The sequence below is a fragment of the Rousettus aegyptiacus genome, unplaced genomic scaffold, assembly GCF_014176215.1.
Source record: "Rousettus aegyptiacus isolate mRouAeg1 unplaced genomic scaffold, mRouAeg1.p scaffold_m13_p_7, whole genome shotgun sequence".
NCBI lineage: Eukaryota > Metazoa > Chordata > Mammalia > Chiroptera > Pteropodidae > Rousettus > Rousettus aegyptiacus.
The window spans coordinates 13,974,352-13,989,376 of NW_023416310.1; the positions used below are offsets into that span (position 1 = coordinate 13,974,352).

Genomic DNA, 15,025 nt, shown 5'->3' on the forward strand with positions numbered 1-15,025 from the left:
CAGCCGGGCCGGGCCGCCAGGCGGGGAGCGCCGCGGCGGCCCCAGGAGGTGGCGGCGGGCGCGGGAGCCCGGGCGGGCCGCGCGCGACAGGCCGTCGGGGCCCCGGGACGGCGGCCCCGGGGGCGCCCATGCCATGGAGAAGCTGGCGGCCGGGCTGGCCGGACTGCGCTGGAGCATGGGCGCCTTCCCGCTCGACCTCATCGTCAGCCGCTGCCGCCTGCCGACGCTCGCCTGCCTCGGCCCAGGTATCAGCGGTGCTGGCCGGGGCGAGTGGGGGTCCGCTGGGCAATCGGGGACTCTTCGGGCAGGTGCTAGCGAGGCCGTGGGAGCGGCCCCTGCCCTCCCGCTACCCGGCGCGGGCCGCGCGCCGCGCATCACCCCCGGAGACCCGCGGCCCCCCAGCCGAGGGTCCGCCTCCTCCGGGCCCCGCGGACGGGCGCAGGAACGGACGCCCGGACGGGGACTGGGGTCCGGCACGGGACACAATCTTCTGGCCGGGCCGGGACCGGAGCGCGGCCGAGCCACCGCGGCCGCCCCGTCGGTGCGCCCCTCCCCGCCCCCGCAGGCCCTCGCCCGCGCCGCGCCCCCTCCGTCCCTTTGTCTCCAGCCTCTCACCTCGATCCTCCCGCATCCCTGGGGCCTCGGACTCTGTCTTCCCACCGCCGCCGCCCCCAGCCCCGCTCGGCCCCTCTTGGGACCCTTCTCGCGCCCTCTTTTCGAGTTCTGGGAGCACCTCATGTCCCGGGGTGAGTCGGCCACCTCGGGGAGAGGCCCGAATGAGCGAGTCCTCCTGCCGGGTGTGTCCCCCAAGCCCGGCCGTCCCCGACATCTTGCCCCACGTCTCTTTGGGGGCCGGGGACCGGGGCTGCTCTGCTGATGGGACGGTGCACGGGGGCCCGAAAGGGGACGCCTGGAGGCTGCACGGAGCGAGGGGACTGTTTGGGGGCGGATGGGGGGGGGGCGGCTGCTCGGCTGGGGGAGGGGCAGGAGCCGGAGCTGGCAGCCAGGCCGGGGGTTTTGTGTGTGAGAAGAATAGGGGTTTGGCCTGCGTTGGCACACTCGCTTCCCTGAATGCTAATAGGGCCGGCGGCCACAGGCTCCTCTCCTCTCCGCGGGGCCCGGCAGCCCCTCCTCCGACCGGTGGAGGCCAGAAGCCCGCACAGTGAGCATCCGCACCCGGCCGTCGGACAGGGGTGCCCCGCAGCCCAACGTCTTGTTCTCCGCATCATCAGCCTGTAATCCCGAGACTGTCCTTGTCTCCAGCAAGGCTGTAGGGCCTGCGTGTGAATGGGATGTGCTGGCCCTAGGGTCTGCTTGGCTACTTCCCACACATCCTCTTTGGCATCTGGTTCTCCTGGGGCGGGGGGATGTCCTTTCCGAGTTTCTCTGGGCGGTCAGGCCTATTCCGGCTCCCTTGGCCCCTCTGGCACCTCTGTCTTGTTTCCTACTGTGCGCACCTGTTATAATGGTCCGTGTATTGTCTTCCCACTGGGCTGCCTGCTCCTGGAGGGTGGGGTGGGGGGGTCATCCTGCCTAACAAAGATTATGACTGAATGAGTGAATGAGCAAAACGTGTGATGGCCCAACTATCATCAGTCTGTGACAGTGGTGACCATGGCTGTGGTTATGATGAATATGAACATGTGATCAAAACTGTGTCTTGAAGTTGTGAAGGTCTCTGTGCGCCTTAAGCATTAAGAAGGGGCCCCTTAGTGGGGCTGTGGGGCCGAGTTGTGTCATTGGGGTGACAAGACCCTGTTACTGTAGGCCAGGTGGCTGTGCTGGCTCAACTCTTGGTGACCATAACCTATGGCTGTGGATAGGCAGGAGGGCAGGCTGGGGCTTAGAGCTCTAAGAGGAGGTTGCAGAGCAGGGGAGCTTTCTCTCTTCCTCTGCCCGAGGAGGAAGGCTCAGGTAGCCCACCACATACATACACACACACAGTGGATACAAGGCCTCTTCACAGGTCCTGAACACATTCTACTGCCCCCCTTCCGCCCTCCCCCACAAATGTACACACTTCATGGAGCCTCCAGCCATCAAAGTAAACCATTTGTCGTCTGGTTGGATAGCAAAATTTTTTGTGTTTCAACGGGCTTGGGAAGGAGGTGTCCCCCACCCCCACCCTGCCTACCAGCTGCAGCCAGGAGACAACTCCACTGGCCTCCTGGAAGCTGGGCCAGCCCCTCCTGCTCCCCTGGAAACCGTTGCTGGGGTTGGAGCCTCTGAGCCTAGCCCCTCCCGGCACCTTTGCCCCAGTGCAGCTTCCGCGGGACTAGCCCCCCTCCCTGCTTCTAAATCCACCCTCTCCAGCCGGCATTGCTGTGTTCCAAAGACTAGGAAGATGAGGGGCTGGCAGAGGAAGAGCCAAGAAACAGCTACCCCGAGATGGGGTCAGTGAGTATCTGAGACTTTCCCCCCTTCTCCTCTGAGGTGCCTTAAATGCAAAAGACTGCCTGTGGCAGTGGGTGGGAAGGGGCTGCCCACGACAGAGCCACAGAGCCGGAATCAGCACCTCTAAGTCCTGCCATTCTCCTGGCCCAGGCGACTCGGGGTTCTGGGGGCGCCCTCACAGCTGGGACCTATAATACACAGCTCCTTCTCGGCTTTCTCCGTCCTCCCAACAAGACCCTCCTTGCCTGGCGTAGGCATTGAGGCCTGAGAACTCTGGGGCTCAGCTCAAGTGTCTGCTGCTCAGTAATGTCTCTCTCTTCCTCACCCCACCCTGGGCTAATCTGCTGCTTCCTTCTGTGAGTCCGACACCCTCCACTCGGTGCCTCCGACTTGGCCCGTATCCTCTGTTCACATCTCTTCCCTTTTCCCCCTGAGCCTAATGGCTCCTGGAGGGCAGGGACTGGGTTCATCTGCTAGGAGCCCTTGGCCCCGGCACAGGACCCGGGATAGTGGGCAGCCCGGCCAAATGAGGATTGAAGGACAGCGGCTGGGCTGGTTGTCGGGCCCCACGGAAAGCCTGAGCCCTGAGACACAGGCTTTGACTCAGCCCTGAGGACACAGCTGACGGCCCGCTTGTCCCTTGAGCATTGCTGACCTGGACAGGCATCACAGGGAGCTGATCCAGGCAGGGTCTTGGTGAAGAGGTGAGGAGGTCATCTTGCTCATTCTTTCTGCCCCTCCTAATGTGCTCTTTTTCTTTCCTTCCTCTTCTACCCTCCTTTCCCCTCCCAGGGGAGTATGCTGAAGGCGTCAGTGAGCGAGACATCCTGCTCATTCACTCCTGCCGCCAGTGGACAACGGTGACAGCTCACACCCTGGAGGAAGGCCACTATGTCATCGGGCCCAAGATCGACATCCCCCTGCAGTACCCAGGTGTGCCAGCCAGGGACAGATGGTGTAAAGCTGCAGGGGGAGGGGTGGGTCTGTAGGCTGGAGGGTAGGGGCTAGGAAGGGCGCAGGGGAAGCTGTTGGTGACCAGCCTTTCCTTGCAGCCACAGGGATGAGCGAGGACAGGGGCGGCAGGGCGGTGATCAGGGTTAGGGTTCGAGTTAGGGCCCAGTGGTTTTTATACTCTTGTGTGGAGCCCTGGGTTTCTGGTTACAAACCTTTGATTCACATTTTATTTTATAATAGATTTTAAACTAATGATTAAAAAAAATCCACACTCTCGAACTGCTACGAATCAAACTTTAATCCTAACTAGACTTTCCATATTACCAAGAACTGCCTCATTAACCATTGTTCATACAGACCCTTGAAAAGAATACCTCCTGTCAGGATCTGCTCAGTACTGTGCACCCCAAAACCTTCAGAGACAGAGGGATGCTCAGGCTGATAATCTGGCCGCATCTTTCAGATCTAATCCTGTTTTTTCCCCAATTTTTGTGTTAAACTCATTATTTTCATTGACTTTAAAAGTGAATGTCAAAATTTTAGACTTTTAAATAAGATTATGCGAATGAACTTCTGCTCCGATCTGTGTTAATGATGTTGATATCCTATATAAGGTTGTGTTTCAAGAAAGGATTATTCTGCGAAGAAAGGAAAGAATAGCACTTCATTTTACTTATGATGAAACAAAAGGCCTATACCTAAGAAGATAATTGACTTGCCCAGGGTCTCACAGCTAGAAAGGAGCAGAGCAGGGGTCAGAACCGAGGTCCCCTGACCCCTGGGCTTGTGCTGCGCCACACCAGGAATGCAGGATTGTTGTCCACAATGTGGGAGAGATGGGAGTCGGCGGCCCCATCCTAGAGATGTCCCCACGCGACCTCAGGATCCCACAGCATTCCAGCCTCCGGGCTGAGCATTTTCATCATTTCATCCTCTTCCCAACCCCGTGAGGAAGTCTAATCGACTCCATTTAACTCACACGGAAACAGCCCCAAGAGCTTCAGTAGCTTCCCCAGTTCTGCGTTTTAACGGCTACCCTCTCCCCTCCACCCCAGCAAAGGTGGGAAGGCTCGCGGTCCCTTTCTCACGAATACCACTGTCCCCCTCTGGCTCTGCCTGCATCTCTTGAGCCAGCGGGACGGGACGCAGCCCTTTCCATGGCTTCTGCACCTTACAGCAACCCTGTGAGGTTGGCACCCCCGTAGCCCCACACCTCATTTAAAAGCTGAGGAAACTCGTGTCTTTCTGAGCTGGTGTTGGGCTCTGTCCTGGGCCTGGAGCCCTTGAGGGGGCCTGCCCAAGCTACAAACTTCCCAGCCTGATTATCTGCCATTGGTCCAGTGCAAGGTCCCAGGTCTTCTTGGGATAAAAAAAAAGCAAAAATTAGAAAAAGTCCTCATTGACAGAAATGTGACTCTCAGGGACTGTGTCATTTCAGTTTATGTCATTAAAAATATGGGAAACCAAGGCACAGAGCCTTCAAGGGAACTGCGGGGCCAGGGCATTCCTAGTCCTTTCCCCCCATGTTCTTTGGTGCCCCCTGAGTACATGTGTAGAGAGGGGGTCATGGGGTGACAGCTGGCTTCAGGGGTGTCACGGTACCATCCCCACCTTTCCCGTGGGTGACTCTGGCCTGCCCTGGATGCTAGAGGGGAGGCTGAAGCCCCCTAGGAGGAGGACGAGCTGAGTGGGCCTCCCGTTAAGAGGAAGCTGAGTACACAGCTCCTGGCTGGTTCTTCTTAATGAATTAATAATCGTGTGGGCGGGCAAGGTCGGCGGCTGCGGACCTCGGAAAGAGCCTTGAAGAAGGCAGGACGAAAGGAGGGCAGCAGCGCTGGGATTTGGGTCTCTAGGCCATGGCCCACCGCGCAGGCGTCTCTGAGACAGCTCCCAACCTGCCCTGGCCGTAGCCAGGCGGCTTCCCCAGTGCAGGTTGCATGCCCTGCGGAGCTCGGGCGGAGTGCCGGCGCACGGGCCCTGGGGAGCTAAATAGCAGGCTTCTACTTTACAGATGGGAAAACTGAAGCTCAGAGAGATTAAATAATTTGCCCAAGGTCACATGGTTGGTTGGTGGCAGAGCTGGGATTCAACCTGGTCTGTCTGACTCCACATTGTGCATTTAGTCATCATTTTTTGTAGAGCATTTGCTATGGGGTCAAGTACTGGGAAGTAGGGTGATAGGCAAGCCTGCTTCAGGCTAGAAGGGACCTTCAGGCCAGCTCGGATGTTTTCTGGGAAAGAAAGGCAGGGAGGAGGGTCAGACTGGGGGAGACCCCCGGGAGACCTCTGGTCTCAGGTAGGGGGAGGCAGAAGAGGAAGCTCGCCCTCTCCTTTCCCCACCCCCACAGGCAGGGCTGCAGGGGGAGGTAAAGGCTTCCAGCGGCCAGAGCATCACTCCCAGGAGGTCTTCCTTCCTTCCTCCCAGCTGTAATGACCGGTGCCGGGCTCCAGGCTGCCTTGGAGGGGGTGGTGCTGGCTACCATGGTTACATCGATCTTCCCTGCCACATCCTCCTCGGGCTCCAGCCCCGACTTGGCTCCAGCTCTCCCCACAGGGGGCAGTGGGCATTTCTCCCTGGCTGGCTGCTTGTGGTTGGGGGTTTGTACGTGGGTATGAGGGAGGAGACAGGGTGAGGAGTGGGGGCCACTCACTGTTGGATGGTAGTAGACCCGACCTCAGACCACTGCTTCTTGCCGTGCCCCCTCCCCAGTTTATTCCTGCTGCGCTCTAGGGCTATGGCACTTCTCAGGCTTCTTCCCACCAGGGTCTCAGAGTGATTAGGGCTGCACCCAGGGACTCTCCTGCCAGCCTTCTCCTGGGCATTTTCCCTTCTCTTTCTTGGCTCTTATTTCTCTTTCTGCGCCTAGATGTTGATGCTGCAGACTCTGCCCTTGACCCTCTGCTCTTCATACCGTGCATGGGGTTGGGGTGTCTCTATCTGGGTTTCTGGCTGGGTTTGGAGCCTCCAGGAACCCCTGTATACAAAGTGGTATGTTCATGCTAGGAGTACATTGCGGGTATTTTTCTGGGAAGAGGGTCCTCCAAAGGGTTAAGACCCTCTTTTCTTCATCTTCTCCGAGCCATCTTACCTGCCTCGCACCTGCGGCTGCCTCCCATGATCTGGTGACCTTCAGTCTGTGCTTCTGAACAGGCTCCTCAAGCCCCTGCTCCACAGCCTGTTTCTTCCAGGTTTCCAGTTTCGCTTAACACCTCTGCTGGTTTGATTTCTGTACAGGCTGGTGGCCTGAGTCCCTTCCTCCCTACCTGGCCCTTATCAGTTGTCCCGTCTGATGAGTCTCCTTCCATGGGCCTCCTGGCGTTCAGAGCCTTTTATAATCCAGTTTCCGTCTACCTTACCTGTCATCACTCTCAAGTCCTACACTCCAGGCACTCACCATTTGGGGCAAGCAGTGTGCTTTTGTGACTCCATCTTTGCTCATTCTCTTTCTTCCAGGTGGAATGTCTGTTCTATAAGACTCTCTTCATTCTTAAGATACCCTCAGACTGTCAGGCAGCTTTTCCCCAACCTAACTATCCTCTAGCTCTTTTGTCACAAGTCTGTTGTAGCACTTGTCACATCCTGCCATCATCGGGTGCTCACTGTCACACCCACTGTATCTGGAAATCCTCGAGGGCAGACTGTATTTGACCCAGATTTGTACCCGCTGTTGGGCCCAGTTCAGTGTCTGGCATACAATGGGTGTTCCATAAATGTTTGTGGAATGAATAAATCGATGGACTATGACTGAAGAAACCAGCAGGAAGATTACAGAAGCTAGAGTCATCTTGTCTTCTAACCTGTTGTCTCCTTGCCAATACAAGACTCCCTTCCTTCTGAGTGAGGTCTGAGAAGAGTCCATTCTTCCAGACCCAGGACAGTTCACAGCCTGTCCCTGTGCTCATGTAGTGGGCACATACAAGGTGTGTGGCCAGGGAGATGAGACAGTTACACAGAGGTATCAGCTTTATGGATTATCATTCTTTAAAGTTTGCGTCCGCCAGGGGGCATCTGCTGAGCCAGCCAAAATACACATAGACCTGGACTGCAGGTTGGGAAGGCCTCATCTGAGGGAGGTGGTTTTACTGGGCTCAGATCAGAGGTCTCTGGGATAGTGGGGCTGGATGTTGGATCAGGACAGGATCTGAGAACAGAGCTGGGGTGAGAGTGGCTCCTCTCAGGCCTCCAAGGCCTGGGACTGGGCCCCTGGTTTGCCCAATGCATCCGTGTTGATCATCAACCCAAGGTAGATGCACAGGATGGCAGGTCCAGGTAGAGCCCGAGATAATCTGCTCCAACCTTCTCAGAAGAGGACCTAGAGGCCCAGAGAGAGGAAGGCACTTGTATAGGGTCATAGCAAGTCAGAGTGGGGCTGGGACCAAGCTAGGAGCCCGCATCCCCAATGCCACAGGGATGCTTGGTCAGAGGTCAGCTCTGTGTCCAAGTGTTTGGGGGCTAGTTTGCACTTCAGGTTCTCTGGGCAAGCAGGTGCTAGCCTCATCACACAGTCACAGGTCTCCGTGGCGTGCGGTCTGGGATCTAGTTGCTAGGGATCTGTGCTCACTGCCTCATAGGCTTGAGACAGCTGACCAGCTTCTTCCGCCCTATGCTGGTGCAAACCTGCCCTTCTGCCCAGCTGAGTTCCAGTTCCACAGGGGCCGGCTGAGATGAAGGGAACGACAGAAGGGGCCATGAGGTGTCTTGGGATGCAGGCCATGCCCATGCTTCCAGCAGGCAGGCCCACCCTAGCAACCTATATTCCCTCTTGTGCAGGGAAGTTCAAGCTCCTGGAGCAGGCCCGGGATGTGCGGGAGCCAGTGAGGTACTTCAGCAGCGTGGAGGAGGTGGCCAGTGTCTTCCCTGACCGCATCTTTGTGATGGAAGCCATAACCTTCAGTGTCAAGGTCAGTCCTTCTGGCACCAGGCATGGTGTCCCATGCTGTCCTTTCCCTGACCCTGGTTGGAGGGCTGCCCTTAGGGTGTCAGGAGGTAGAAGGTGTTACAGCGTGCCTTCTGGCAGCCCCTTGAGGGCCTTTGGCACGATTGGGTCATGTCGGATCCACTGGGCAGCGGAACTACCTGAAAATGATGGTGAAGCAGGAGGAAGTGTGCGGAAGGCCATGCCCTGACTTGGAGACCTTTCAGGGCAGCCTGACCTAACATCCACTAGTAGGGGTGGTGGTTGTGGGGGTCACAGTGCAATGTACACAGCACCCAACTTGCATACCGATAGCTCTTCGAAACTCCTTTTCTTATCCATCAATTCATTTCTCAGTAGCCTTGTTGAATGAGTGGAGCATTATCACCCAAAGTACAAAGATAAAAGTTACCATTTGTTGAATATTTTCAATGTATGTCACTGAACATACAGTCTATTTAATCCTTACGGCAACTCTTCCAATTAAGTTATTACACGAGGTAACTAAGACCCACGGAGGTAACTCATTTATGGATGCACAGCCATCATGTGGTCTCTGCAGGATGGAACGTGGGTCCCTGACCCCCCAGTCCAGTGATCTTGATCTGGTCTCAGCGCTGGGAAGGCCCCAAGAGGAGGGCTGCCCTCCTGGATCCTGGAGATCCTCACAGGGCTAGCTTTCTGGGGCCCTGGGTAAAGTCTTGCTTTTTCTGGGATCCCAGGTGGTGTCGGGTGAGTTCAGCGAGGACAGCGAGGTGTACAACTTCACGCTGCATGCAGGCGACGAGCTCACTCTCATGGGCCAGGCGGAGATCCTGTGCGCCAAGACCACCAAGGAGCGCTCGCGCTTCACCACCCTGCTGCGCAAGCTGGGCCGGGCAGGGGCGTTGGCCGGGGTGGGTGGCCCAGGGGGCGCTGGGGCCACAGGCGGGAGTGCCAGGCCGGTCAAAGGCAAGATGCCCTGCCTCATCTGCATGAACCACCGCACCAACGAGAGCCTGAGCCTGCCCTTCCAGTGCCAGGGCCGCTTCAGCACACGCAGCCCACTGGAGCTGCAGATGCAGGAGGGCGAGCACACGGTGCGCGCCATCATCGAGCGCGTGAGGCTCCCCGTGAACGTGCTGGTGCCCAGTCGGCCGCCGCGCAACCCCTACGACCTGCACCCGGTGCGGGAGGGCCACTGCTACAAGCTGGTCAGCATCATCTCCAAGACGGTGGTGCTGGGGCTGGCGCTGCGCCGCGAGGGCCCGGCGCCGCTGCACTTCCTGCTGCTCACGGACACCCCGCGCTTCGCGCTGCCGCAGGGCCTGCTGGCGGGGGACCCGCGCGTCGAGCGCCTTGTGCGCGACAGCGCCTCCTACTGCCGCGAGCGCTTCGACCCCGACGAGTACTCCACGGCCGTGCGCGAGGCGCCGGCGGAGCTGGCCGACGAGTGCGCCAGCCCGCGCCGCGCGCGCCTCTGCCTGCCCGCGCCCCCGCGGGCCCCTGCGCCCGCCCGTGTCCCCGGTCCTCCTGGAGACGGCGACCAGGAGTACATGAGCCCCGACTGGGCGGGTGCGCCGGATCCCGGCCCCTCGCCCGCCGAGATCCCCTATGAGGAGCTGTGGGCGCACCAGGCGGCCGAAGGCCTCGCCGAGGGCCGGACCCGACCGCCCCCGGGGCCCGACCTCATCTCCTTCGGGGCCGTGGGGCCGCCCCGCCTGGAGACCGAGGCACTGCCGCCTCCTGTCCCCCCAAAATCTGAGGCGGTGAGTGGACGCGGTGGAGGTGGGGACGATGGTAGGCAGGGTGCTGAGTGTCGCTCTATCCTCTGGGCAGGAGCCAGCCCGGGGGCCTGGTCTGGGCCTGAAAAGCAAGTTCTCCTGGGCCTCCAGTCCTTGGAGTGTGTGACAGAGGGTGGCCCAGGTGTGAGGGAATGGGATCAGAAAGGGGGAAAGGTCGCAAGAACATTTGTGTACCAGGGACCGTGGCATTGGGAGTCGTGGGACAAAGATGCCGGTAGGTCCCCAGCCTCAGAAAACTTGCGGTGGGTCTAGAACGCCATTACCCAGAGGATGTCACAGAAGTCCTTTAAGTTGTCCAGTGAACAGGAGCTTCCATGGTGAAATAAGTTTAGAAAGTGCGTGCAGGACTCCAGCTTTCCACTCACTTTAGAGTTACAGAGCATTTGGTATAGTAAAGGCTCTGAGAAATTTTGCACCAAGGAAAACTGTTTATCTGTTCAATGTAGAATTTCCCAATCGAACTTGTCCAACAGAATATGGGCAACACCTATTAACATCCCATGGAGTCGACTTTGAGTATGTGACATATAAGGAAGGGATCCAGAGGGCAGATACTTTTCCTTCCCTTCCCCTGACCCCATGCCTTTTTCTTTAAGAGAGAATGTCTACTTTTATGATTGTTTTTGATCTACTTCCATATTCTTTTTCTTACATTCATGATGGATGTTGTGGGCTCTCGACATATGAAATGGGCTGGAGAGATGAGGAGGGGTGGGTGGGTGGCCGGCTGGGTGAGGAAGTGGAATGTAGGGCAAGGCAGCCTCTTGGCAAAGTGGGGCAAAGCGCCAGTCCCAGACACTCCCCTTGCTCAGGAAGGGGAAGATAAGGAGTGTCGGCTGCCTGGGGACAGGGGCTGGAGCCATGGCTCTCTGCTTGCAGGTGAAGGAGGAATGCCGGCTGCTTAATGCCCCACCTGTGCCTCCCCGGGGTGGCAATGGCGGTGGCCGGCTCTCGGGCAGCCCCCCGGTGCCCCCACGCTTCCCCAAGCTGCAGCCTGTCCACTCGCCCAGCTCCAGCCTCTCCTACTACTCCTCTGGCCTCCAGGATGGGTGAGCCCCTTCCTTCTCTTGGTTCTGGGTCTCCCTAAGGTGAACTGAGGCAGGGGAGGGCAGAGAGGGAGCCAATGCCAAGAAAGAGGAAGACTTCGGCTGGGGGTTCCAGGGGTATAGGTCCCCGAGCAGGCCTGAGGGGGAGGACTTTGGGGTATGGAGTATGGGGTCCAGGGGCCTGGGCCCAGTCCCTTGCTCTTCACTGTCCTGCTTCAGTTTGTTCCATTCCTAAACGCTGAGGGTTGGATGGGAGCGTTGCTCTGGCTCCCTCCAGACAGCCACAGGATGGAGTATTCCTTGGTTTTAAAATTTTTAAGCAGTTCAATCTTGTTTACTTTTTCCTGGGGTGGGAGATGCCTGAAGAAAGAATAGGGCAATCTCAGAGGGCCTCAGGCCTTGGGGTCTGGGGCAGGGGCCAGTGTTGCTAAGATCAGAGTGGCAGCTTCTGTGACCTGGCGGAGCAGTGGTTTGCAGTGTCATGTGTGTGACCCTGTCGCGTTTCCCTCTTGCTCTGTCTCACCCTTCCATATGTATCTGTCTCTGCCCACAGGGCGGGTTCCCGCAGTGGCAGTGGCTCCCCGTCACCAGATGCCTACTCCCTCTATTGCTACCCATGCACCTGGGGAGACTGCAAAGTGGGCGAGTCCTCCAGCCGCCCACCCCCAGGACCCCTGCCCTCAACCACGCAGCCCAGCCAGGCCTCCCGGGCCCTCGCAGAGCCCCTGAGCAGTCGAGCTGCCTCCCTCTTGGGGGCTGATACCCCTGTCAAGACCTACCACAGCTGCCCACCCATTTTCAAGCCCTCAAACCCCCAGAAACGTTTTGCTCCCTTTGGAGCTCTCAACCCCTTCTCCGGGCCTGCCTACCCCTCAGGCCCTTCGGCTGCCTGTGCTTCTGGGTCCACAAGCACCTCGGGTCCTCTGGCTACCTCCAGCCCTGCTTATTCCCCAGGCCCAGGCTCACCAGGCCAGGCCTATTCAGCTGCTCCCACCTCCTCCTGTCCCACTTCTTCCTCCTCTTCCTCTGAGTGGCAGGAACCAGCCCTAGAGCCCTTTGACCCCTTTGAGCTGGGGCAGGGTGGTTCTCCAGAGCCTGAGCTGCTGCGCTGTCAGGAGCCCAGAGCTGTGGGGGGACCTGGACCTGGACCCCGCCTTTCACCGCTTGGACCCCTGAAGACCTTTGAGCCTGAAAGTTTGGTTCTGCGGCAGGTCCCCACCCCACTGTCACCAGCGGCCCTGCAGGGGCCCGAGGCAGGTGGAGCACGACTCCTTCTCACCCAAGGGCGCCTAGAAGGGCCTCCTGCTAGTCCCCGGGATGGGACCACAGGCTGGGGAGGCCGGGATGCCTCTTCCTGGCAGCCCCCTGCTGACCTGTCTGCACTGTCCCTGGAGGAGGTCTCTCGCAGTCTGCGCTTCATCGGGCTCTCAGAGGATGTGGTGACGTTCTTTGCCCGAGAACGCATCGATGGCAGCATCTTTGTGCAGCTCAGTGAGGACATCCTGGCAGACGACTTCCACCTCACCAAGCTGCAGGTCAAGAAGATCATGCAGTTCATCAAAGGCTGGCGGCCCAAGATCTGACCTTCTCAGCTTGTAGCTCTGCAACTGGAATGCTGGCATAGAGGCCCTGGGGCCAGCTGTGAGTCTGCAGGGGCATAGCACTCCCAGAGGCAGGTTCTGCCTGTGGGGAGGATCTGTGCCAAGACCGAGGCCACTAGGTAGCCACTCAGAGTGAATCCAGGGGAGACATGTTTGTTTGGAAATGGGATCCTCTGGGGTCAGACCCCTGAATGGGGACTAGGAAGAGTATGTGCAGAGATGACTGGTGGCCCCGGTGTGCACCTAGGCCTGGTGAGGCATTTGCTGAGATTCCTATGGTGGGGTCAAAAGCTGGCTTTCATGGTGACCTTTCACCTTCCTGTACCCTGCTCCAGAGCTTCACAGACTCTTGCACTTCTCCTGCTTCTAGGTTCAGGTTAGAGACAAGGGAAGATGGTCTATAATTTAAGCACAAATTCCCCCAAGTGCCCTTTCACCTCTGTGCTCCATGGGCTTTTGGCCTAAGCTGCCCCAGGGTCGGGGTGCTGGTTTTGGGACCTCTGGGATGCCCTTCCCATCCCCCTCTGCTCGCATGAGTTAGGTCCCTGGCCCTGAGAATAGGTGCATCAACTACAAGCCCATGCCTACTACACCTCAGAGGTTGCACCTCTGGGTTCTAGTCCATTGGTTATGTCTTTGGAAGATCACAGCTCTGCTGTTGACCTACTTATCCAGTAGGGAGGCAGATGCTCCCCTGACGTCTAGTGCCCTGGGTTCTCACTACATCTAGCCCTCCAAACTGCTGGGGTGGGTCCAGTCTGCAAAGAATGACTCCTTGGAAGAGCAGGTTAAGTTGGCTGCTCCTTGATTTTTGAGTCGAGTGATTTTTCATCATGCCTGCTTCCACCAGTCTCCTGCCCCTGTCACTCGACTGCCAAACACCTGGTGTCCTTTCCTAGTTTTCTGTCACTGGCATAGGTGGGACGGGTTTGAGGAAGCATGGTGGCTTGGGAAAATCTGCCTTTCCCCTCCTCTTGGAACTCAGTCACCCTGCACTAGCTCACATGCGTCAGGCAGGTCAAGGTGCCCTGGACCTTGAGCATGGCGATCCAGTTTGCACCCAGAGCAGGCTGGCCATCGTGTGTCGCCACACACCCCTCCGAGCTCTTCCCCATCTCACTTTCCCAGGGCTACAATGATCCTCATGCCCGTTAGAGTCAGGCCCCTGAGGTGCCAGCTTTCTCTTCTGCCTTACCTAACCTATTTATTTCCTCCATCTTCGTCTTAAGAGTAGTGAAGCCATGCTGGTGCTCATGCCCCAGGCAGGCTGCCTCTGCTCCGAGGAAAGGGGAGTCAGGAAGTAGAGCACAGAAACTGCTGCTGAGACATTGGGTTTCCAGGCCGATCACTTAATGAATCCTCAAGGACTAGTGAAATAAATGCTAGACCACTGAAGACTAGTGCAAGTGGAATTCTGGGTGTCAACTTTTTTGGGGAGGCCCAGTGGATACACCTGTGGGCAGTAGAGGACTTTGGAATGGTGTGTGCATGCAGACCATTCACATGCTCCCCAGAGACAGCTGGTGGCCCCCATTCCTTCCAAAAGCCCCCCACCAGCTCCTACCCCACAAGAACCTTCCAACTCTCACTGCTATTTCAATGAATTTGCAACCTATCTAGTGCTGAGTGGAAAGACCCGACTTCAGAGTTCCACGCTACCAGCCAGGACCCAAGTTTACTTCCTGCACTGGCCGAATGCCTGCCTCAGATTTGGCTTTCTGATTTGGAAGCCTGTTGATGGCCTTGGTGTAGAGGAACAGTTCTCTACCTCCTGGTCATCTGGAAAACCTAACTCAGACGATTTGGTTTTAAGAGTCTGGCTTCCTAGCAACCAATTCAATATTCAGTGGAGCCAGAGCCTAGCTCCTCACCTGCCAGTCCCAACTACAGAGATGGACCCAGATAATATGTGAAGTACTTGCAACCAGTGCAGAGACAGGAGCAATCGGTACCATCTCAAAGTTGGGAAGGCACAGTGTTGGGGTTTGAATTACGATTCCATGCAAGGTCAGCATGGATTCTCCTGCCAGAACTGGTTAAGACCTCCAGTGTTGTTTACCCAGACTGGGCTCTGCTGCTCCCAGAACACAGGTGTGGGGAGAGTGGAGGTGGTGGTGGGTGAAGGCATTCTTTGTACTGCTCACATGTGCTGCCCCTGATCGCTGTGCCGGTATCTTCCATGCTCTAGGGCAACCAAGATGTGCAAGATATACTGACCGGGAAAATGTTATCTTCTCTGCTTAACTCCAGCCTTCCCACAAACAGCCTTTCCTGAGGAGTACTCGTGAATGAGTCACACAAGAAGAGAACTGTGCAACGAGGAGACACAG

General features: G+C 57.7%; 1 protein-coding gene across 3 annotated transcripts; it reads left to right on the plus strand.

Moving 5' to 3' along the window:
- The first annotated feature begins 13 nt into the window (after nt 1-13).
- On the plus strand, nt 14-14,107 carry GAREM2 (GRB2 associated regulator of MAPK1 subtype 2). 3 transcript variants are annotated; one of them, XM_016121764.2, is made up of 6 exons: nt 14-245; nt 3,187-3,327; nt 8,120-8,250; nt 8,987-10,012; nt 10,928-11,097; nt 11,648-14,107. In XM_016121764.2, exons 1-6 carry the CDS (start codon nt 134-136, stop codon nt 12,675-12,677), a joined length of 2,610 nt encoding a protein of 869 aa, XP_015977250.2. In that variant the 5' UTR covers nt 14-133; the 3' UTR covers nt 12,678-14,107. The 3 variants fall into 3 exon arrangements, with proteins under 3 accessions (XP_015977250.2, XP_036079957.1, XP_015977248.2); XM_036224064.1 differs by lacking the exon at nt 14-245 and adding an exon at nt 630-746; XM_016121762.2 differs by lacking the exon at nt 14-245 and adding an exon at nt 1,579-2,393.
- The last annotated feature ends 918 nt before the right edge of the window (nt 14,108-15,025 follow it).

What these genes read in the sequence shown, in the direction of transcription:
- GAREM2 (XM_016121762.2), top strand. Translation starts at nt 2,024, where the DNA reads ATGGAGCCTCCAGCCATCAAAGTAAACCATTTGTCGTCTGGTTGGATA. An exon ending in CATCCCCCTGCAGTACCCAG is followed by an intron (nt 3,328 to 8,119) that starts GTGTGCCAGCCA and finishes CCTCTTGTGCAG; the next exon opens with GGAAGTTCAAGCTCCTGGAG. An exon ending in TCCCCCCAAAATCTGAGGCG is followed by an intron (nt 10,013 to 10,927) that starts GTGAGTGGACGC and finishes CTCTGCTTGCAG; the next exon opens with GTGAAGGAGGAATGCCGGCT.